The sequence below is a fragment of the Chionomys nivalis genome, chromosome X (assembly GCF_950005125.1).
Source record: "Chionomys nivalis chromosome X, mChiNiv1.1, whole genome shotgun sequence".
NCBI lineage: Eukaryota > Metazoa > Chordata > Mammalia > Rodentia > Cricetidae > Chionomys > Chionomys nivalis.
Genome location: NC_080112.1, coordinates 20393806 through 20417770, shown reverse-complemented (window position 1 = coordinate 20417770; position 23965 = coordinate 20393806). Strand labels below are relative to the sequence as shown.

General features: G+C 39.1%; 1 protein-coding gene across 17 annotated transcripts in view; it reads left to right on the top strand.

Annotated features, from left to right (window-relative positions):
* Huwe1 (HECT, UBA and WWE domain containing E3 ubiquitin protein ligase 1) overlaps positions 1–23965 on the top strand; it is a 140468-nt gene that overhangs the window by 93929 nt on the left and 22574 nt on the right. For 13 of the 17 annotated variants that reach the window (XM_057759848.1, XM_057759846.1, XM_057759849.1 and 10 more), the window contains 21 exons: positions 572–748; positions 1233–1392; positions 1911–2269; positions 3914–4109; positions 4952–5119; positions 6656–6801; positions 7361–7427; positions 9140–9357; positions 11655–11866; positions 12262–12444; positions 14760–14932; positions 15283–15431; positions 16130–16205; positions 17050–17148; positions 17735–17868; positions 18062–18230; positions 19545–19773; positions 20422–20600; positions 20888–20977; positions 21132–21286; positions 22853–22898. In XM_057759848.1, coding sequence (XP_057615831.1) covers positions 572–748; positions 1233–1392; positions 1911–2269; positions 3914–4109; positions 4952–5119; positions 6656–6801; positions 7361–7427; positions 9140–9357; positions 11655–11866; positions 12262–12444; positions 14760–14932; positions 15283–15431; positions 16130–16205; positions 17050–17148; positions 17735–17868; positions 18062–18230; positions 19545–19773; positions 20422–20600; positions 20888–20977; positions 21132–21286; positions 22853–22898 — 3385 coding nt within the window. The remainder of the gene's footprint in view (positions 1–571; positions 749–1232; positions 1393–1910; positions 2270–3913; positions 4110–4951; positions 5120–6655; positions 6802–7360; positions 7428–9139; positions 9358–11654; positions 11867–12261; positions 12445–14759; positions 14933–15282; positions 15432–16129; positions 16206–17049; positions 17149–17734; positions 17869–18061; positions 18231–19544; positions 19774–20421; positions 20601–20887; positions 20978–21131; positions 21287–22852; positions 22899–23965) is intronic. The other 4 variants (XM_057759851.1, XM_057759852.1, XM_057759856.1 and 1 more) reach the window with 4 other exon arrangements.

Genomic DNA, 23965 nt, shown 5'->3' with positions numbered 1-23965 from the left:
TTAAGATGGAGAGTTGAAATCATTTTCTTTTGTACCTATTTGTTAAGGGCCTCAAGATCTTATCCAGCTAATCAATGCTATAGAAGTATGCACTTTGACAATTTGAAAAACTGTTAGAAATTCCTCTAGAAATATTTTTTTGAGGCGAAGATTGCAATACTCATTTAAACCTCAGTAACAACTTTTTTGGTTTTTCGAGACAGGGTTTCTCTGGTTTTGGAGCCTGTCCTGGAACTAGCTCTTGTAGACCAGGCTGGTCTCGAACTCACAGAAATCCGCCTGCCTCTGCCTCCCGAGTGCTGGGATTAAAGGCGTGCGCCACCACCGCCCGGCTCCTCAGTAACTTCTTAACAACAGAATTCGTTCAATGTTATCTCTCGCTGTCATGCTCCTTGTGTAGAAAACAGTTGGAAAAAAAGTAGATGGTGGCAAAACAGGGAAATTGTTAGGTTTTTCACTTTTTTCTACATTAGTTTTGAGCAATGTATACTTAATGGCTATTGATTGTCTTGACAGAAAATAAAGCTAGCAGAAAATATAAAGAAACCTCATGTGTTTGCATTTTATTTAGTACCTTCAGTCCAACAGCAACAATTGGCGCTGGTTTGATGACCGCTCTGGACGTTGGTGTAGTTACAGTGCTAGCAACAACAGCACCATTGATTCTGCCTGGAAATCTGGAGAAACAAGTGTAAGATTCACTGCAGGCCGACGAAGATATACTGTCCAGTTTACTACAATGGTGCAGGTACATGCTCAACTAATAGTGTAAACTTGATAAAAGTGGGGGTATTGTACTTAATATGCATTTTGCTTTGTTTTTTTTCTGAACCAGGAGTCTTGTCGTGGTAAGGGTTAGGGATGTCTGCTTCTAAATAGAGTTTTAAATTTTTATAGAACCAAGTTTTTCTAATAATCATTATCTAAGCCATAAGTCTCTGGCAATTTGATACTTTTCTTCCTTGAAGTAAGGTTTTTATGTTTTTATGTTCAATCAAGGATTAGAGAGTAGTTAGTGGTAGAAAGGATGTGTGCTCTGTTGGAAATTTCAGAATTCATTATAGGTCTGTGTGTGTACTATTCTAGAGATCTTCAGCTTTAGTCTTTGTACATTGTCGAGATGGGGTAAATTGCCAGCCAGTGTTCCTTTCTGTTGCAGCATCTTCCCTGAAAGGATTCCTTGCCCTCCTTTTTATGTAGAGATTTTTGTTTTTGTCTGTTTGAATTCCTAGGTTAATGAAGAAACAGGGAACCGACGCCCTGTGATGCTAACTCTCCTCAGGGTACCACGACTGAATAAAAACTCAAAAGGCAGCAATGGGCCGGAATTAGAGAAGACACTGGAAGAAAGCAAAGAAACGGATATCAAACGTAAAGAAAATAAAGGGAATGGTATGGTCACAGTATTTCAAGTCTTTTTTGTTTTCCTTCTAATAGTGGTTTGTATGTACACACACACACACACACACAAGTGAGTCTCAAATTAATAATCCTCCTACCTTGGTCACCCAAATGGTTGGGATTATAGGTTTGCACTCTTGTATACTGCATGAGTTTTGAATCCTTTTAAAAAAGATTTATATTTATTTTTAAATGTGTGTGAGAGAATACCTTTGGATACCAGAAGATGGAATCAGATCCCCTATAAGCTGGGCTTAAAGACAGTTGTAAGCTGCCCAACATATGCACTGGGAATCAAAGCCTTTATATGGCTTAAGATCTAGCCAGTGGCCAATGATTTCATTTTCAAGGAACAGTAAGAAGTACATGTTTTTATCCTCTGCTTACCTTTACGTCTGGTTTTAGAAATGGGTGTGTTTTCTAGACCAAATGATGGCAGGGTGCTTTGTAAAGAGAGGTGTGTGATGAAATATCTAACTGTATACATCCTTCCCCTTCCTCATTCGTAGATATTCCCTTGGCCCTAGAGAATACAAACACCGAAAAAGAGCCAAGCCTGGAAGAAACAAAAATTGGGGAAATCTTAATCCAGGGCCTGACAGAAGATATGGTCACTGTTCTAATCCGAGCCTGTGTGAGCATGCTGGGAGTCCCTGTGGACCCAGATACATTGCATGCCACCCTTCGCCTCTGCCTGAGGCTCACCCGGGACCACAAATACGCCATGATGTTTGCAGAGCTGAAGAGTACACGAATGATCTTAAATTTGACCCAGAGCTCAGGCTTCAATGGCTTTACCCCTCTAGTCACCCTTCTCTTAAGACACATCATTGAGGATCCTTGCACTCTTCGACATACTATGGAAAAGGTCAGTGTTATTGGTGTCAGGTGCTGATTTTTACTTTGTTCTAGATTTTTTTTTTTTTTAAATCTTCCCTGATTTGTCAGGCACTGTGATCGGCATTTAACAGCTAACCATTGTAAAAATCAGAAAATGGGTTCATATATTTTAGAACTAAATAAATAAGTCAGAGGAAGAAATGAAAAAAGTTATAAAACAATGTTTACACATAGACAACATCAAATAATAGAATGACAAATAATCTTAATCTTAAAGCTTTTACCTCCTCCATACTTTTGCAGAATTCTCAGTCTCCCTACTTAATCTTTTGAGTAATCATCACGAGAGTTCACTTCCATTGTTCCTATCTTGAAAAACATGGTTTTGTTTCACAAGTAGATAGACTAGTGTTGGGATAGCCACTTTTTTTGCCTGTCTTTGTTCATATTGTTAAAATGGTTGCCTTTAGAAATTCCTGAAAACCTGCATTTTTTTTTACTTGCTTGCTTAGAAAAGTGGTACTAGTTTGTACTTAAATGTATTTATATTAGATTTCCTATTCCTTTATTCTGTGTGGTTTTGCCTCATGTGCTTAAAAACCAGACTACTTACAGCTGTTTAAAGTAGCATATTTGAGATCAATGTAGAACCAATTACATACAGACAGAATTTGGGCTAATAACAAACTCTGCATACAGATCATGATTAGATGAAGGGACTCTTTGGAAAACTTAAATAATTGAAGCAGCATTCACAGGGAGCAAATGAAGATCAGTGGCAGTAACACATCAACTTGGCAGAATATAGTGCAGTTACAGCTGTGAAGAACCTGGTACACTATTTTCATTATGGTATGAAATTGGCACAGTGATATTATAGGACAGTTTCAAATTGCAGATTAAGATAACCTTTTCATTTAGTTTTTGTCTTTTTTTTTTTCTTCTTCCGAGATTCGGTTTCTCTGTACCTTTGGAGCCTGTCCTCTTGTAGACCAGACTGGCCTCCAACTCACAGAGATCCGCCTCTGTTTGTCAAGATAAAGTTTCTTTGTAGCTTTGGAACCTGGCCTCGAACTCAGAGATCCTCCTGCCTCTGCCTCCCGAGTACCGGGATTAAAGGCGTGCACCACCACCTGGCTAGAAATTATTTTTTAAAAACTTATTTTCAGCAGGGTGTGGTAGTGTGAACCTCTAATCCCAGTTCTTAGGCAGCAGAGGCGGGTGTATCTCTGTAAATTCAAGGCTAGCCTGGTCTACAGAGTGAGTTCCAGGGTTGTAACACAGAAACTCACAAACTCAAACGAACAAAACTTATTTTCTTTTTATTTGTGTGTTTTATTTTATTCTTATACACTAAGTGAATGTCTTTTATGTATTTTGAACCATTATTTCTTAAAATTGCAAAATTTTGGGGGAGGCTGGAGCTGACAGTTAAATTTGGATGCTATATGGTATCTGTGATCAGATACCCTTTTTCATTAATGCAGTCATTTGCAAATGAGTTGTTTTGAGATATAATTTGTGAGACACATTTTAATTATAAAGAGTTTAAAGACCAAGTGTATCATCTACTATTTCTAGGCAAAGTTTGGTTAGCATTTTAATCTTTAATAACATTTCTTTGTTTACAATTATATTTTTGGAAACTTAAATGGCCAATGCTTTTTATTAGGTTGTTCGCTCAGCAGCTACAAGTGGAGCTGGAAGTACTACCTCTGGTGTTGTATCTGGCAGCCTTGGCTCTCGGGAGATCAACTACATCCTTCGAGTTCTTGGGCCAGCTGCCTGCCGCAATCCAGACATATTCACAGAAGTAGCCAATTGCTGTATCCGCATTGCCCTTCCAGCCCCTCGAGGCTCAGGAACTGGTCAGTTTCATTTGCTGCTATTTTTTGAGGCTCTGAAGTCTGCCGCCACCGCCACCCCCCCCCCCCCTTTTTTTTTCTTTTGACAAGATCTATAACTTATTCTCTTTAGGCAGACGGAGACATTGGTTGATCATTTGGGTCGGTAAATTTTATAGGTAATTACAGTAGCTTCTCTAGGCCTTGTCACATTTACCAAGGATTCATTCAGTATAATCTTTGACTACAAAAATTTCATCTTGATGAGGCAGTAGAATTTAACTATAGTTGATGGTTTATATATGGTATGCTGATGAAGAACAAATACTTATGTTGCTCATGGGATTCAGTGACAAACTTTAAGTGCTACCTGTATTCTTGCCAAAAAGATAATTCCTATGTTTTATTATGAGGAAGTAATTAGATTAGTATCAAATTGTGCAATGTTTCACAGGACATCTGGCCTAAATTCATGATAAATATTAATATGAAAGGAAAAAATACAAGTTTCTCTTCATAAGAGGAGAATAGTGAGATAATGACCACTACTGTTTGGATTGGGTTCTGGGTCCATTTCTTGGAGATTTGGGGGAAATACAAATGAACTTCCTCAGAAGGTTATGTAGAAATATTTAAAAATTTCTGAGATTGCTTGTTGAAGTAAAACAGAACTAAATTTCAAATATTCTTTATAGTTTATAAAAGGCACATTTTTTTTGTAATAAGACTTGAACCAATTTTCAAATGATCTTATTTCTTAAGCTCTTATACATTATGTAATCCTTGTTCTGGATACTATTTTGTCAGTAGTGAGGTTTCGGTGCCATTGCACTATTGTCTGATTTTTCTATTTGATTTTGCCCTAGCTTCAGATGATGAATTTGAGAATCTTAGAATTAAAGGCCCTAATGCTGTACAGCTGGTAAAGACAACACCTTTGAAGCCTTCATCTCTACCTGTCATTCCTGATACTATTAAGGAAGTTATCTATGATATGCTGAATGCTTTGGCTGCATACCATGCTCCAGAGGAAGGTATGTGTCTAGCCAGCTTTTGAAAGCAGGATTCTGAAGCATGTGTTTTCTTGCTTTTGTCATTTCAGCTAGCATGCCTTAGTAATTACTACATCCACACAGTCCTGGAATCAAAAAGTGAACCCTACAAGGGATGAGATGGCTCAGAAGTTAAGAGCTCTTGTTTCTCTTGTAGTGGACCCCAATTCGGTTTCCAACATCTGTATTGCTCAACTCACAACCACTTGTGACTCGGACTTTACACCCTTTGCTAGGCTCTGCAGTCACTTGTACACAGACACACATGCATAAATGAATCATTTTTTTTATTACTTTTTTGTTTTTTAAGACAGGGTTTCTCTCTGTAGCCTTGGCTGTCTTGGAACTTACTCTGTAGGCAGACTGTTCTTGAACTCACAGAGATCCACCTGCCTCTGCCTCTTTTCTTTTAACAAAAGATTGTTGCTTTTTGTGGTGGTGGCATATGCCTTTAATCCCTGCACCAGAAAGGCAGAGGCCGGTAGACCTCTTGAGTTTGAGACAGAGACAGCCTGGTCTACAAAGCAATTTCCTGTACATCCAAGGCCACACAGAAAAGCCCTGCCGTGAAAAACAAAAGCAGATCAACAAAAGAATGGCAAATAGTGCACATCTCTGAAGAAACTAATGAGCATAAAATATGACTGATGCAAGAGTAATTCTGAGTCCTTAAGGTAAGTCACATAAATTTGTTGTGCTATTGAATCTTGAATGATATTGACAAAGATTTTGCCAAATGTTTATTAGAATGGTAATACAGGGGTGTGCATGAAGATTCAAAAAGAAGCAATACCATTGCACAAGCAAATACTAAGAATTTTGTCATTTTCATACTCAAAAACAAAATGTCTTTATAGATTATATCAAAGAACTAAGTTTATTATTATAACATTGTTTCCTCACTTTTCAGACCACCATCCCAATATACCTTTCTTTGTATGAGAGTGATTAGAAAAGCATGTTTTAATTCTTTGAATCCAAAGTTCTATTCTAGTCATGCCTCTTAGTTTATGTCTTATTTAGTAAAATGAGCAGTGATAGAAATAACTATAGAGAAATATTAAACATTTGGTGCTTTGGCTTCATATATTCTTCTAATCCTTTCAGAGTTTATTGGTTTTCTTCCTATCACAGTACCATTACTGCATTTCCTAGTCTCCTCTCCACACAGTGATTTAGCTCTCATTCTAATGGATTGGTCTCCCATTGTACAAGCCTTTCACACTAAATGTGTTTTTGGACTTGACAGCTTAAGAATGTTTATGTTTATGTTAGAGTAACAACCATACATCACTTAATGACAGGAATATGTTTAGAGAAATGCATTAACTAACTTAACCTTTTGGTTTAACATACTATATACATAGGTTATATTGCATATACCATTATAGTTATATTTGTTCTATAGCATAATTACTACACTGGTGCTCTTAAATGCTGATCCAATAACATTGCACAAATATTATACAGTTAAAGAACCATAGTTTAATTTTAGACACTTGTTTATTTTTTTCCCAGTAGACAAATCTGATCCTAAACCTGGAGGGATGACCCAAGAGGTTGGCCAGCTCCTACAAGATATGGGTGATGATGTATACCAACAGTACCGGTCACTTACTCGTCAAAGCAGTGACTTTGATACACAGTCAGGCTTTTCCTTAAATGTAAGTCACTTCCAGCTGTTCTATGTTTTTCCTCTCTTTCCATTGTCCCTATTTTCTTAGTATCTAGGATTATCCAAAGTGGGGAAAAGTATTAATTTTGTCAGAATGTTGGCCCACACCTTTAATTAATCCTGCCACTCAGGAGACAGACACAAGCAGGTTTTTATGAGTTCAAAGCCACCCATAATGAGACTCTGTTTGGGGAATAAAAGTATTAATTTTCATACATATATAAATTATATTTGTAAAAATACAAAATTAATTTTCATATATATGTACAGTTAATATATATAATTAATATAATTAATTTTAATACATATATAAAGTTCCTAAAAATGAAAACAAAATTAGGGTTCTCTGGCATTTTACTCTTTGGGTTGGAAATGTTCATCATTTTCCTCTTTACTTGGCTATGTCAATCACATAGATTATAGAGAGAATGTGGTTGAAAGGTCAAACAAGAAGAATCTGTAGCAGTCTCAGCCATTGCTCTCAAAAAGAATCTTTTTTGTGGACTGTTTATAGAATTCATGACAGCTCACATGTATTCATCTTCCAGAGTCAAGTCTTTGCTGCAGATGGTGCCCCTGCTGAGACTTCCACAACTGGAACCTCCCAAGGAGAGGGTAATAATTTGCCTTTTTCCCCTTTGTACTATCTGTTGGGAAGATATCTCAAAGAAACTGGTTGTTAGCCTGGCGGTGGTGGCACACGCCTTCAATTCCCACACTTGGGAGGCAGAGGCAGGCGGATCTCTGTGAGTTCGAGGCCAGCCTGGTCTACAGGGGCTAGTTACAGGGCAGGCTCCAAAGCTACAGAGAAACCCTGTCTCGAAAAACCAAAAAGAAATTGGTTTTCTCAGGCCTAGAATAGAATAACAGGGTGTCATTGTCACATTTACATTTACTTGTCTGGGCAGTGATTTTTCAAGGGTGAGCCCAATGTTCTGCAGATACAGACTACTGAAGTTAATAGAACTATAATTTTCATTAACTTGTTAATGGTTGGTGTAGTGATATCCTTAAGTTGTACTGTTTGTACTTCCCCATATTCCCTTTTAGTTGACTTCACACGCTGACTTATAGAGTTTGTTTGTGTTAGTGACATCATAGCTGTATGCTTTTGGGAGTTTATTCCTTTAATTAAGAGTTTTAAAATAAAATTTAGGGGATACTTTGGTTAATACTATTTCCAAGAGATTAAAATGAGAGAAAGTAAGGGCTGGAGAGATGGCTTAGTGGTTAAGAGCCATCTTAATTTTCAGAGGACCTGAGTTTAGTTCTTAACACCCACCCATCAGACAGCTTAGAGCCACCCGTTACTCTACTTTTCAGAGATCTGACACCTGGCTTCCTCAATCACCCACCACACCCTTAAGTGTACATGCCCCCACATCCATACACACAATTAAAAAATAATGTGAATCGCCAGGCGGTGGTGGCGCACGCCTTTAATCCCAGCACTCGGGAGGTAGAGGCAGGCTGGTCTCTGAGTTCAAGGCCAACCTGGTCTCCAAGAGCTAGTTCCAGGACAAGAACCAAAAGCTATGGAGAAACCCTATCTCGAAAAATCCAAATAATAATAATAATAATAATAATGTGAATCTCTTTCTTAAGTCAGTGAAGTGATAGCTAATTTGGGATCTGTTCTTTGAAGACCCAAATTCTGTTCCCAGCACCATGCCAAGTGCCTCACAGCTTCTATGAATATCTGCACTCATGCATGTGCCTATATACAGTTGAAAATAATATAAGTAAAATAATGGCTAATTCATTTTAGTGACCTTATTGCCCTAATGAAATATGGATGGTGGCATATTAGTCAAAAAAAAAAAAAGATGTCTGTGTCTGTACTATGTGTCAGACTGTATTGGATGCCTACAGTTAAAGAATTTTGTCTAATAAGGGAGACTGCAGCACTTACATACACATACTTCCATGAGATAGAGTGGGCACATATTTCCGTGTATCTAGATGGCACAGGAGTTCAACATTTAAATTAAGTTACTTAAGTTTGTGCTAGGCAAGTATATGGGAACAAAAAAATTAAGAAGTTGGCTATTTAGAAAATGCCCAATACATTATTATATACACTCTCTCATACTAATACACTATTCTAGGGATAAAATTGCACAAGCTTCAGGAAGTGATGGTTGTATGGATGGTTGGTTCATGCCCCACCATCGTGTTTTAACCTTGTTCATTGTCTTTGTCATTCAGCTACAGTGGCAATCAGAGTGTTTGATATGCACAAGTGCCCTAAAATGAAGGAAATTCTTTCTACCTATGGCTTGATTTAATGTTTCGCAAGTGAAATTGAACAGGTGGTTTTCTTCCAGGAGCTTCAACTCCAGAGGACACTCGAGAAGGGAAGAAAGATAAAGAAGGGGACCGGACCTCTGAGGAAGGCAAGCAGAAAGGCAAGGGCAGCAAACCTTTAATGCCTACCTCTACTATCCTTCGTCTTCTGGCAGAGTTGGTGAGGTCCTATGTTGGTATTGCAACCCTGATTGCAAACTACAGCTATACCGTGGGCCAGTCTGAGCTGATCAAAGAGGTAATGTTTCTAGTTTTTCCTTTCAGTGTTATTCTTTGATCATTTGGTTACCTCTTAGACTCTGTTGGAAACTCATGAATGCCAAATATTCACCTAATGCCGAAAGAACAACTAGGCTTTTCGCCATGATGTCAAGCAGTCGGGGTATTTAGGGAAATCAGTTAATGAAGTCTTCCATATCTTGTTTTGCTTAACAAATTTTGAGATTCATTTTTTGTGTTTTCATAGTTTTCATCTCATGGTTGTATTTTCTATTGTATGAATGTGCTGTAATCTTTTGATCTGTTATTGTTAATTGACATTTGAATTATTTTCTGGTTGGAGTTATCACTGTAGTACTGCTGTTAACATCTTATTCATGTCTTGGTAAACATACAGATGTATATCTCTTGGGTGATAGATTGCCTAAGAGTGTTTTTGCTGAGCTCTAGCACATGAATTTGTATGACTTTAACAGAAGGCACCTAAAGTTTACCAGAGTGTTAGTGGTCTGAGTGTATATATTACCAGACGCGTATGAAAATTCTGATTGTTTCATATTATGCTACCACATGATAGTCAATTTTACTCATTCCAGTAGGGTTGATAGGATTTGTATTTCCTTGTTGACTGTATTTTCATATTTATTGAATTTTTGGAATGTATCTGTTAAAAATGCTTGCTTTGCTTGCTTGGGTTGCTTGGGTTTGTTGATGAGACTATTTTGATGTTCAAACTGGCCTTAAGTTCCTGGGCTCAATCTTCAATCCTCAGCCCGCCTCTGGAATAGTTGAACTAACACCTGGCTTCAAGTTTTTCATTAAATTCTTTATCATATATGTAAGCCCCTTATTGACATATGCATTCCATATATGTGTGTGTGTGTTACTAGGTTTTTATTCATATAAGTAATAATTTATGGAATAAGACTTTAAGCTATAAATGTATTGAGTATCTTGCCCATTAAATATCTAAACATCTTACAGCTATGGCTAGATGTTTAACAAATACTATTGATTATCCTTGCCCCCACATCAGAGTTAGTAGTAGTAATATCTCTTCATAGTAGGAGAAAAGGCTGAGAGCCACAAAGTAAAGACATACTGTATGGGAACAAAAGTAGAATTTGTCTTAGATTCTAAGCTAAGTGCCTGCTACTTGTTTTCTCTACTTTCCTAAACTGCAAATCTTTTCTCAGATTGTACCAATAATAATGATAGATGACATAGCTTAGATTCAAAAAGTAATTTTTACTTTGTATTTCATTGGGAATTAAATTTTGTTTCTATTAATCTGTTCTAAACTCACTTTGTCCAGTTTTTCAGGCTTCAGAATTCTACTTAGAGATACAAATTTGACATAAAATTGGTTATTTAAATCATGAATTGGGTGACATTTATTACATTATTACATGTACACTGTTGTGCAGCTATCACTTCTTACTTCAAAAATCTGCCTGAATAATAAAAACTAATTTCTCTAAAAGTCAGTATAGAACTTAGAAAAAGAAGATTTTGTGTTAACTTCTTTTTGCTATTTTCTTGTAATCCTATATTGAAATTTTTATTTATATGTGTCTCTGACTATGTTCTCTGTCTCCTATTCAGCTCTTGCAAGTTTCCAGGGCAGGGTATCAGGCACATTGCAAGTTTCAGAAGGGATTGTAACATTCAAAAATGGATATTTGAATCCTTCACCCTTGACTAAATTCTTGATGCTAGCTACTTTTCTTTAGGTCTCATATTACCCACTTAACAGCTGGAGAAAATAAGCTTTATTTGCTTCAATTTTACTGGTTTGCTATAAGCAGTTCCACTAAAGTCACTCTAAGTTTTAGGGATCCAATGCAGTTAGCTCTCATCTGGAATCCCAGTACTCTGAAAGTAGAGACAAGGATTCCAAGTTTCCGGCTAGCCTAGACTATATATTCCAATCTCAAAATTTTTATTAATATTAAAAAATACCAAATATTGTTGAGTGTGGCGGCACACACCTTAAATCTCAGGTCTAGGGACAGTTAGTGGCCATAATGGTCTACATGGTAAATCCCAGGAGAGTCAGGGCTACACAGTGTGAGGCTGTGTCTTAAATATAAAAAACAGAAAGCAAGTGACTACCTCCATGATACTGTGTTTTGAGAAATTAATGGGATCTGGAAGCGTTATAAAGCCTCTCAAAGAATTGTAATTGGTTCACTACTTAACCCAGCTTGTATCTTGAACGACTTCAAAGTAAAACCGTTTGTATACTTTGTTGTTATACAAATGATGTAGCTTAATTGTACTTGTGAATAAATGTCACAATTAATGACTTTTCAGGACTGCAGTGTGCTAGCTTTTGTCCTGGACCACCTCCTTCCACACACCCAGAATGCAGAAGACAAGGACACTCCTGCCTTGGCCCGTCTGTTCCTTGCAAGTCTGGCTGCTGCAGGGAGTGGCACAGATGCTCAGGTGGCCCTAGTGAATGAAGTAAAAGCAGCCCTGGGACGGGCACTTGCTATGGCTGAGAGTACAGAGAAACATGCCAGGTAAAGCCTGTGCCTAGCCTAATGCTGATAAGCAAGAACATCTCTTACTCCATGGTGCAAGGGGGTTCCTTGCACTTGACCAAGAATTCTAGTCATACCAACAATGTACATAAAGTCTTTCCCCACAGTGAACTGATTATATTTGAAGGAAGAAGATACACAACTTGAGAAAAAACAAATGAATGTTTTGACTCTCTTTAAACACAAAATTGAGCAGGTTTTACCAATTCTGTAGTAAACAGTACTAATGAGAAGGTCAATTCTCTGTGTAGATAATATTTCCAGAAGAAAAGGCAAAGAGCATACATAAAACGATTATCTAAAGCAAGTTAGTAAAGACATCATTTAAATATGGGCTATATTCACTTGACAGAGATATCAAACTTCTTTCCCAGACTTCAGGCAGTGATGTGTATCATCAGTACTATTATGGAGTCCTGCCCCTCCACCTCCAGCTTCTACAGTAGCGCCACAGCCAAGACTCAGCATAATGGCATGAACAACATCATTCGACTGTTCCTCAAGAAGGGACTAGTCAATGACCTGGCCAGAGTTCCTCACAGCCTAGACTTGTCCAGGTAAAGCAATGCCCTGTTGTTTACATGTTTGGAGAAGCAGCTTTTCTTAAAAGAACACTTCAGTTGTAAATAAAAGTTATGATATGATGTGCTTACTAAGTGGATAGATCTTAATTGGTTTAATGTTATTCTTGATGTTTTCTGAAATGATGGGGCCTACTTTCCTACAAAAGACTGCCTTTTAGATTTGGTACTGTTGCTTCCTTGCAGTGTAGTTTAGCTATACATTTATTCTGTTCCTGTAAACTTACAGTTGGCTCTAAAGATTTACTGAAGCAGTTTAAATCTGTCTTAAGTGATAACCATCCCACACTGTCATGTGGAAAGCTCAGATGTTAAGCTCAGTAATGGCACTTATTAACACCACTACTTAGCACTATCAAACTCAGTCGTATAATGTTGTATGTCTATATTTATATATTGGTACTGTTTTTTTCTGTTTTTGTTTTACTTTTCTGGAGCTCTTTTTTAACATAGTATTATTTAACCTCCAAGTATTAAGTAAATGTTTCCTCAAAATGAAACATTTATGTTCACATGCTCCCAGTTATTTTAATTGAGCCTTTACCTGGGAACATGTTTTGATCCAGGGTCCAGTGAAGATTATACATGACATTTGGATTTCAAAAAGTCTTTTTTCTCTAGGCAGGGATACATCCTAGTTGGTATAGTCTCTGCTAGCATGCATGAAGCTCTCTGTCAGATCCATAATGCATAAATCAGGGTTGTTGATAAATAGCATAGCACCAGCATACGGAAGATGGAAAAAGAGGGCCAGGAATTTGAGGCCTTTTGGGGCTGCATAAAACACTGTCTCAAAAGGGAAAAAGGTCTTGATATTTGACTGTGCCAAAGAACTCAGGGTGAATGTGTTACAGATGATCCCCTGAGTCTAGGTTTATGTGATTTCCCCCTTACAGAAGTATTTCTGGTTAAACATTTTAGGAAAAAATATTAACATGATATTTACTCTTCACATCAATTATGTTGATATGTAGATCAACTGCCATTCTTCAGTGATTTAAAAAAAAAAAATCCTGCTTTTAGCCAGGCATGGTGGCCCATGCCATTAATCCCAACACTCGGGAGGCAAAAGCAGGCAAGTCTTGAGTTTGAGGCTAGCCTGGTCTACAGAGTTAAGTTTCAGGACAGCCAGAGATGTTATGCAGAGAAGCTATGGCTAGAAAATCAAAGCAAACAAAATCTGCTTTTATATGCCTGTCACTATAGATTCATTCTATATTCACCATTTTTGTAGTCCTTTATTATCAGTGTTCTTGGTACTCAAATCAAACCTGAGTTTATCTTCCTGTTATTTTTGAAAATTTTCTCACAGAATGATATCCCAAGCTCGTTTTGTTTGTTTTGCAAGACGGTTTCTCTGCATAACACCCCTGACTTTCCTGAAACTAGCTGTGTAGACCAGGCTGGCCTTGAACTCACAGAGTTCTGGCTGCCTCTGCCTCTCAAAGTGCTGGAATTAAAGGCATGGACCACTACACCTGGATCTATAGCTCATTTGTAGTTTCCATGTCCCAGTTTTTAGATGTGTTCTTATGAGCTTTGGTTCATTTTAGTGTTGATTGGTATCGATTACTGTCAGATAATAGCAAGAATCCTCTAGTTTTAATGGGGTCCTGCTTAGTCTCGTGCACCTTATAACACTTAGAAATCATGCTGCACCTCTAACTACAGATCCTGTGACTTTTTCACTGAACTTAAGGAACCCTGCATAGTATAGACTTAAAAGTAATAATCTTTTAAGATCTTGAGATTTAAAGACTAAAAGCTAGACATGTGGTGGCACACACCTGTAATCCTAGCACTTAGAAGGAAGAGAATCAGAAGTTTAGGATCATCCCCTACTACACAGAGATTTTGACTAGCCCGAGGCAGCTAGCTATATGTGACTGAAGTAAAGAGGATATAAGTACAAAATAAAGGGATTTGGAAATGTTTTTGTTTTGTTGATTAGTTGGTTGGTTTTGGTTTTCCTTGATAGTCTAAATTGTTTGCTATTTGCTTGTGGTAATTCAAAATTCTGCCTTCTACTCAAGAATTTTTTCATGTGTTTACCATAGCTTCATGAAATAGGACATTGATTTAACCTTTGCTTTACTAGGCCGTATTCTTTGAAAGTTTTTAAACCATAGAGTCTTTTCTTCTAAATGCAGAGTTGAAAGTTCCATACTTTGTGTCCATTTCTTTTTCTCTCTAATAGCTTCTATTAAAAAAAAAAAACCTTAGTTATACTTAGCAGATGGACACCTAGTATTTCTATACTCAGTTCATCTCTGTATTTTTCTTTATCTCAGTCCCAATATGGCCAATACGGTCAATGCTGCTCTAAAACCTTTGGAAACACTTTCCCGGATTGTAAACCAGCCCAGTAGCCTTTTTGGCAGCAAGAGTGCTTCTAACAAGAGCAAGTCTGAGCAGGATGCCCAAGGAGCCTCTCAGGATTCAAATAACCATCAACAAGATCCAGGTAGGGATTAAGAAACAATGTACTGGAAAGCTAGAAGGGTGGGAGTTGTTGCTTTGTAGGTATGGAATTAAGCTGTTCTAGCTTTGTGTTGTTTCCCTGGGAACTTGCTGTCCTTGTAGATATCTGTAGTATTGATGTGGGAATTTAGCCCAAGAACAATTTCTTCACATTACAGCCTTATTTGGGTATCCTCACATGTAGCCTTGTCTTTCATTTGTCATCCATTTGTTTATACTCTGAGAATTTGTAAACTTGCCCAAGGAAGGGGCCTTACTGTGTTCCTGCTTGCCTCATGGTGCCAGCATATAAGCAACCTTTTGATTATTATGCTGGTTGGTTGATTGTTTCAGGCGAGCCTGGGGAAGCAGAAGTGCAGGAGGAGGATCATGATGTCTCTCAGACAGAGGTGGCAGATGGGGATATCATGGATGGGGAGGCTGAAACCGACTCAGTGGTGATTGCTGGGCAGCCTGAGGTGCTCAGTTCACAAGAGATGCAGGTAGGGAGGCAGATCATTCCGGCAATCTTCTGTTGCGGCGCTGAACCAAACCCCCAGGTGGTGTGGGTGGGTGAGTACTTTAGATCTTTGTCTCGATGGATCTTCAGAGGAACACAGATGATATGCTTACTAGATGCTCAGTAAATGTATTTGAATTGTTTTAAAGGAGGACAGAACCAGAATGCCATACACTGTGAAATGGTATAGATCCCAACCAGACACAGATGAAATGTTAATCTGACTGAGTGCCCAGTGTCTTAATTTATTTGGCTCTGGTCATTATTGAAAGTTACTTAGCTTTACTTTATGCCATACCACCAGATCTTGCTGGGTTGTTTCAATATCAGTCTTCTAAAGATGCTAAAGAAAGCATGGTAATTTGGTACCAATGGCTAAGAAACTGTGCCTATGGACCTTAGCTGCTGGCTCTATATTGATCTGTATGTATTCCTGGCAGTCTAAAGACTAACCTGGTGTCCATTAACCAAGATAGACCCATTTGAAAGACAGTCTTGAGTGTGGCTTTATTGGAAGCAATGGTAGTCTCTGTGTCAACAGCACTACGTCTACAGTTTTTATGTCATAACCTATCACATACTATTATAGAAACATGCTCCCTTGATGACTTTTTTTAGGAGGTCCAGTGCTAGCACATTGATAGACTTGTATGCATCCATATATGTTCTATTTCTCTCCAGGTTGAGAATGAGCTGGAGGACCTGATAGATGAGTTGCTTGAGAGGGATGGCGGATCTGGGAACAGTACAATTATAGGTGAGAGCCCCAGAACTGAGTATAGCTTCTTCCTTTGTGTCAGTCTCTCTTGGGAGGACCCTTTTTCTCATCATCTGCTTGCTCAGCTCTGCCTAAGGGCTCATATAGCCAGCCTAGATTGCTGCTTGTCTTGATGTTGTTGGTGTTAACAGAAGAGAAATTTATAAGCTGTCTACAGGCCTGTGACGGGTCTGAATTGTTGTTGCCTGTGTTGGGGTGGTGGTAGGGTGGCCATAAGTATAGATGATAATATCAGGCACATCAAAAGAGTGTTTATTCAGAGGCCTAGAAGAGGCTGTAGGATGAGAAATTGCTTTTTTTTTTCAGTTCTTCAATGAAGTCCAGGGGCTTTCTGCCTCTGTGTCTCGATAATGTAAACAAGAGTGGTCATTCCTTAAGGATGGCCCCTTTAAAATCTCAAATGGAAAAATGACAAAGGTAACCAGCTGCCACCTCACTGTGAAGGTGTTTATGTTATTGTACTGATCAAGAAAACCAAAGGATAAATGGAAGTAGACATATTCTTAAAGATACAAAGCTTTTCCACACCCATCGTACTCTGTGATTGCACAATAAGTGGGATTGGCAAGACAGATGTGATCGTTCCATTTTACAGATGAGGAAACTGAGACTCAGACAGGTAAAGTGACTGGCCAAGCTCACCTAGATAGTTGACAGCAGAGAATCGAGGTATTCTCCCTCATCGGATAAAGAAAAAGGAGGAAAAGGAAAAAAAAAAAAAACAAGCGTGGATATCTGTTAGGTGTACATAGCTACTTAGACGCACCCAGTCTGGAAAGGGAAGTCCTCTTGTTCAGTGAAGGCTCTGCTCTGTAACCTTCAGTGAGCAGAAGTGGAGAGGATGAATCACAAGAGGACGTGCTGATGGATGAAGCTCCTTCCAACCTCAGCCAAGCTTCCACCTTGCAGGCCAACCGAGAAGGTGAGAGTGCCGAGGCCAGAAAGGCCTCCCTTCTTGCCCTGCACGTCTGACAGACACTACACTAGGGTTTTCCTGGAGGCAGCTGCCCACATGTGCAGAATAAGGAAGCATCTGTCTGCATGCGCTGACATATACCATCCACTTTATCCTCAGCCAGTTTTTCAAATAACGTGTTACTACTGCTTGCCCAAAGTTTGTCACTTCTTACTTGGTTCGCTTTCTTCTCACCCACCTGCTGTCATCGCTCCAGATTCCCTCTTATCAACAGGATGCAGTCAGTAGCAAAACAGGACTGGAAAGGCAAGGGGGCACCGACAGACTTGGCCAAGTCCTACACCATGGCTCCTCAAAGCACCACCCTGGAGCCAGCTTCCACATTCAGCAACCCTGCTCAGCGTGTCGATGATTGATTGGCACTCTCAGGAAATCTGGGCTGGCTCACTAAGTCTGTACATCACCCTAGATCTGATTCTTCCTCTCTTAGAGTCAGATACCCCATCGCCTTCCCACTCAGTCTGCCGGCCTGCACAGTGGCCTGTTTTCTAGCTACTCAGTATAGTCCTCCAATGTGCTCCCTTTGTTTTAGATTCCATGAATATCCTGGACCCTGAGGATGAGGAGGAGCACACTCAGGAAGAGGACAGCAGTGGCAGTAACGAGGATGAGGATGATAGTCAGGATGAAGAGGAGGAGGAGGAGGAAGATGAGGAAGATGATCAGGTGAGGGGGGACTGTGTTTGGGTTGGTTCAGATGACCTCTTCCATGGGAACACAGAACTACAGAAAAAAACGGACAATCTGGGTTACTAGCTAGCCTCGTCGCCTCCCTCCCTCATGTGCTCATGTGGCCATGACACCAGGCTTCAGAAAACACTTACCTCCAGCAATTCTCCATCTCGTATTTTCCCTTAAGGAGGATGATGAAGGTGAAGAAGGAGATGAAGATGATGACGACGATGGTTCTGAGATGGAATTGGATGAGGATTACCCTGATATGAACGCTTCTCCCTTGGTCCGATTTGAGCGCTTTGACCGGGAGGACGATCTCATCATTGAGTTTGACAACATGTTCTCCAGTGCTAGTAAGATACAGGGGCTCAGCTGGGTTTTATCTATTGATTCTTATACCCTTCCCTAGGGTAAGCCAAGCAGTGAGCTAAAGCAGCCATCAATCTGATAGAGGACAACACTCCTTTACTATATTGACATCCTGGGGCAAGGGATGTCTGAATTCATCTCTCTGGATAGCATATCCTTGCAAGAAGGAATCGGAGGAGGCTGCTCTTGTTCCAACTCAGTAAAGCTCAGGGAGCTCTTAGAGCCTGGACAACTTGATGTTTTACTTGATTGAAAAAAAAAAAAAATGAGACCAAGTCTGACTACATCAGGCACCTGAATGCACACTGCAGTGACAGGGCAATCAATAATCCTTAATTCTGTAACGCTGGATCTCAAGGGTTTGGATGGACACCGCCGAGCCTGGCATTAGGGAGTGGATTTAATAGATTCAATGTTCATCACGGATGGAACTGTTCAGGAGAGAGAAGGAATCTCTCCACTCCTTTCCTATCAACATCAACGTTCCCTTGTAGCAACGAGTTCTTAGCCTCAAGCTGTCTTCATGGGACAGGTCTTACCTCAAATCACAAGCATAACATAGCAGAAAATACTTAAGAATTTTGGTCTGTTGTCTTGGCCATAATCTTTTACCTCTGAGCCTCAGTTTGTCACCTGTAAATGAAAAGCATGAAGAGGGAAAAAAAAAAGCAGTAGATAAATTTCAAGATACCATCTATGATACTCTTAGCGTTTTTGCTGTTTTTGTCAATCTTATAAGTATTTGAGCTTTTGTTCATTCAACAAATTAAATGAATATTTGAGATGTGCCTACTGGTCCATGGTACTGGGGATAAGGTTGCAAAGAAAATGCAGTTTTTGCCCTTTATAAGAGCTTATAGGTTGTTAGGAATTTTAAGTAAGCAGACATCACATTGTAGTACATTAAGAAAACACAGAGTAAAAGTGTATCTAACTCAGCCTATTAGACTGTAACCTATTAGAAGTAACATCTTGATCTGAAAACAAAAGAACAGGTGAGGAAGGGAAGTAAAGTCATTTAGGCAGAGGAGCCAGCATGTGTTTGAAGGGCCTAGAAGCATCACTGTATTTGTGTTGAAAATGGGTTGGGGAAAGGTAGTGTTTAGGATTTTGTTGAGGTGATGTCATGACGTATGGTAGTATCCGAGACTATAGATTTGGTGTGGGGATGAGGGAGAAAGGGAAAAGTTCAGGTTTCCCTTTGAGTAAGTAAGGCCCAGGAGACATGGGTTCTACTTGAACAGCCATGGAAGAAACTTATTTTTAGGACTGACCCCATTTGCATATTATCCTTGCAGCAGACATCCCTCCATCCCCAGGAAATATCCCTACCACCCACCCATTGATGGTACGTCATGCAGATCACAGTTCCCTGACGCTGGGCAGTGGCTCTTCTACAACTCGTCTCACCCAGGGCATCGGTCGCAGTCAGAGGACCCTAAGACAGCTGACAGCCAATACAGGCCATACCATTCATGTTCACTACCCTGGAAACCGCCAGCCTAACCCTCCTCTTATACTCCAGAGGTGAGTTAGAAGCAGAATCTGTTGGACTCCATGAAGCTCTTAGAATTTTAACTGAGCTTCAACATTGTCTTGACCATAAGGATAAACAGTCCCTTGAAAATAAGATATGTGTGCTACATGTGCTGTATTTAGGGAAAGAATACCAAGCTTATGTAACTTTTACTTTAAAAGTACTGCTCAACCTTGTGTGATGGCACATACCTACTATCCCAGCAATCTGGAACCTTAGGCAACATCACAAAGGTAAGGTCAGCCTTGGCTACTATGTACATAATAAGACCAGCAAGCATCTCTAACAGTTTAATAAAACAAAGACAAGGTTCTTGTGCTATAGCTTAGAATTTAGTAAGTGAAAAACTTATAAAATGGCTTAAGGGTGTACAATAGAAGCATTTATACCTAACACAGTGCCTGACATATAAAAGCTTTCTGGTAGCACTTAGGTGTTCAAGGAACTATAGAATGATAGGCAATTTAAGCTCATTATTATCAAACTAATATGCTAATCAGAATGGCAGTAAAGGTTTAAATGCGGTAATATTAAATTCTATCCTAGGTTTAGTAGGTCTACACACACGATCTCATGGTAGTGGGTTTCTGTGGACTTAAAAAATGACAGCGGTACCTAAACTAACCATTACCCTACAGGTTACTTGGTCCCTCAGCTGCTGCTGACATCCTTCAGCTGAGCAGTAGCCTTCCTTTACAAAGCCGAGGCCGGGCCCGCCTCCTGGTGGGGAATGATGATGTCCATATCATTGCCAGGTCTGATGATGAGCTGCTGGATGACTTTTTCCATGATCAGAGCACAGCTACTAGCCAAGCAGGCAAGTTTATGCAGTAAGAGGGAGGGATAGTTATTGGGTTCTTGTTCAATTCTAAGAAGAGCAGTATCTTTCCTGGAGAAACTTCATTTTATAGGAGTCAAAGCCACTTGGTAACTTAGCCAAAGGCAACAACTCTTTATTGCTTCTGGGTACCTGTTAAGCTGTTAGATGCCAAACCTTGTGACAGACCATGGGTCCTTTTTACGAAAATAAGGTGATTTTTTTTTTTTAAGGTCAATCAACACAATATAAAACCTAGAATTTCACTTCATTTTATTCTCCTATAGGAACCCTGTCCAGCATCCCCACAGCTCTGACCCGGTGGACAGAGGAATGCAAAGTTCTTGATGCTGAGAGCATGCACGACTGTGTTTCAGGTGTGTTAAGTTGGTCATCAGGACAGTAAGAAATAAGCCTTCCATTGCTAAGATGAGTATGCACAGAGTTGTTTCTAATTCTCTGGCTGCAAGCTCTGCCTCTGAACTTCTCAACCTTCCAAAGCAGCCTCTGATCTTTGCCTTTTTCCTGTAGTGGTTAAAGTACCCATTGTCAATCACCTGGAATTCTTGAGAGATGAGGAGCTAGAAGAGAGAAGGGAGAAACGTAGGAAACAACTGGCTGAGGAAGAAACGAAAATAATAGACAAAGGCAAAGAAGACAAAGAGAACAGAGATCAGAGTGCACAGGTGATTACAGAGTGCTAAAGGGATACACCATTACCTATGTTTGTTTTTATTATGACTTGGTCATGCCCATAGTACTAAACCACTAAATAATTCTAGAATATTACATTGAACCTGGGAAATTGTTCATTCCAGATTGACTCTTTATTCATCTGGTTTTTAGGCATCCAAAAAAAAAAATCAGATCTAGAGATAAATTATTATACATTATCTTACTCTGGGGAAAGCTGACACCAGAACCAAAATGGTTTCTTGCATAACAGTCTTACTTTGTAATCTCTATTTCTCTAAGTCCTGAAGATAGGATGCTGATTCAACCTATATTGGTTCTTGTTTTCATTCATGATGAACTTCTAGTATCGAGCCTTATTTTAGATAACCACATTCTAGCATTTAAATAAGTTTGGCTTAGGTGTTAGAAAAGTCCCCCCCCCCCAAATCTGTTACCACATAACTAAAAGTATATGCATAAAAGCTAATAGAAGCACAAAGAAATTAAGAATGGAGTAGAAAGCTGTAGTATACCCCCACTTAGCAGGTAGGTATTAGGTAAATTAAAAACAAGAACATGAGGGGCTAGAGATTATAACCTCAGTTTGGGTACCAGCGCCCACATGACAACTGAAAACTATGAATCCAATTCTCAGCTATCCAACATGCTCTTTTGGTCCCTGAAGACACCAGGCATGCATAAAGGGCACATATATACATGCAGGCGCATGTTCCTACCAAGGAATTAGGGACCCTGGTGAAAGAAACAGCCATTAAATGTTGAAGGTATAAGTCCCAGGCTTGATTTCTAATACTGCTAGCTAAATTGATTAATTCAAACACATTGAGGTATTTGTTTATAATAAGAAGCATGTTCTAACATATCTTTATGTAAAATTTGGCCTGAAACATATTGTATACGACTGAAAGGACTCAATGGTAGAATGTTTCCTGGTATGTGCAAGGCCCTGGGTTTGATCCAGAGTAGCACCCCAAAACAAAAGTAAAGTGGGAAAATCATAATAAACCCAAGGAAGGGAAATAGATGGAGCTAAAAATTTCTTCTCTCACAATTGTGCTCATTTCTAATGTTTTTTAATTCTCTTGTTGTCTATTTCCTGCCCAGCCCCATAGTTTTGCCTTTATGTAATTAATCTATTTTTTCTTATGTGTTGCTGAAGATAAAATCTAGGAACTCACACATGATAAACTTGAATTCTCCTGCTGAACTATATTTCCAACTACTCTGCAAAGCTATTGAATATTAATATATAGTATGTCTAAAGAAATTGGATGCTGGGCATGGTTTCACATGCCTTTAATCCCAGCAGGCAGATCTCTGTGAGTTCAATGCTAGCCTGACTAAAAAAAGTTCCAGGACAGCCAAGGCTTATTGCACAGAGAAACTGTGTCTCATGCACCACCAAAAGAAAGAAATTGGATGAATTTTTGTATTTTGAAATGGCAACACTGACAGGTCACTGAATTCATGGGTGGTGTAGGTGAGGGATGATGACTCTTATATATGATCTCTTTCGTATGCTTGTAAAGTTTCCCAATGGTCTCTTCTCTTTGCAGTGTACTGTTTCTAAGACAAATGACTCCACTGAACAGAATGTCTCAGGTAACTTTCCCTCCCTTCCACTCTTGCTTGTTAATCAGTGGATTCTTTCCAAATAGCTGGCCATGTGGGCTGAAGATGGACACTGGTGCTCTGTGGGATGAGGTAGTAGATTGTATAGTTTTAGGGTCATACCCCATCTTGGAGATAACTATACAGTCTACTGTCTTTCCCACGGTGGTACACTTCCCATCCAACTAGCCCTAATCAGGTTTGTGTTTCAGTCTGACATGTACACAGGTTATGTATCTTGTTCTTCCCCGTCCCCCCAAAACTAGGCATGGGCATCTTTGAGGTAGTTGACCCTCTGGTATGGCACTTCATGAGAACACCTGATGGCAGTTGTTCTCAGTTGCCAATCCTCAGTGAAAATTAACATGGAGAAGTCTAATGTGTGTTTGATTCCATTCAAAAGACTTATATATTTAGGAATTATGTTCTCCTAGTTCTTGGATAACAAAACATTGTTGCTAAATCATTGTTTTATTTTTTTTCCATACAAAACCAAAAGTAATACCTTCTTTAGTCCTTTTTATTATTCACTAAATCTTAGTGGTTTATGGAATCTTAGGAGTCTAAATAAAGAATATTGCCTTGAAAAATTGGCTTTTAGGGATCAGCTTTGTGGGCTCAGGAGTATAATAAATATATCCTTTGTATTTTTTCTCATCATCTTAACAATAGTCAGTAATCATTTTTGCCATTGGCCAATGTGGTATTATGTTTCTCCCATCCCTATTTATTCAGAACTTCTTTCTAGAAGCTTTCTTAAATCTGCTGGCCTTGAATTGGGAGACTTATTTTACAAAGCCTTCACATTATTTTTAAAGTATTGAAAAGAGAATAGGTGTCCCCATTCCCTTCACCTAGCAAAAGGTGTATAAAAGAGCCTACTACAAGGTAAAATGGCCTTTTGCCTACTGCCCTTTCTTCTGCACATGCCAGGGTGAGGTAGTAAGTTGTATTGTTGTGGGGTAAGGATTTTAGACCCCAATAAGAAGATAACTATACAACTTACTACTTTCCTTGGTGTGGTGCATAGTCACATTAAGTCTCCATTAGAGAAAAGA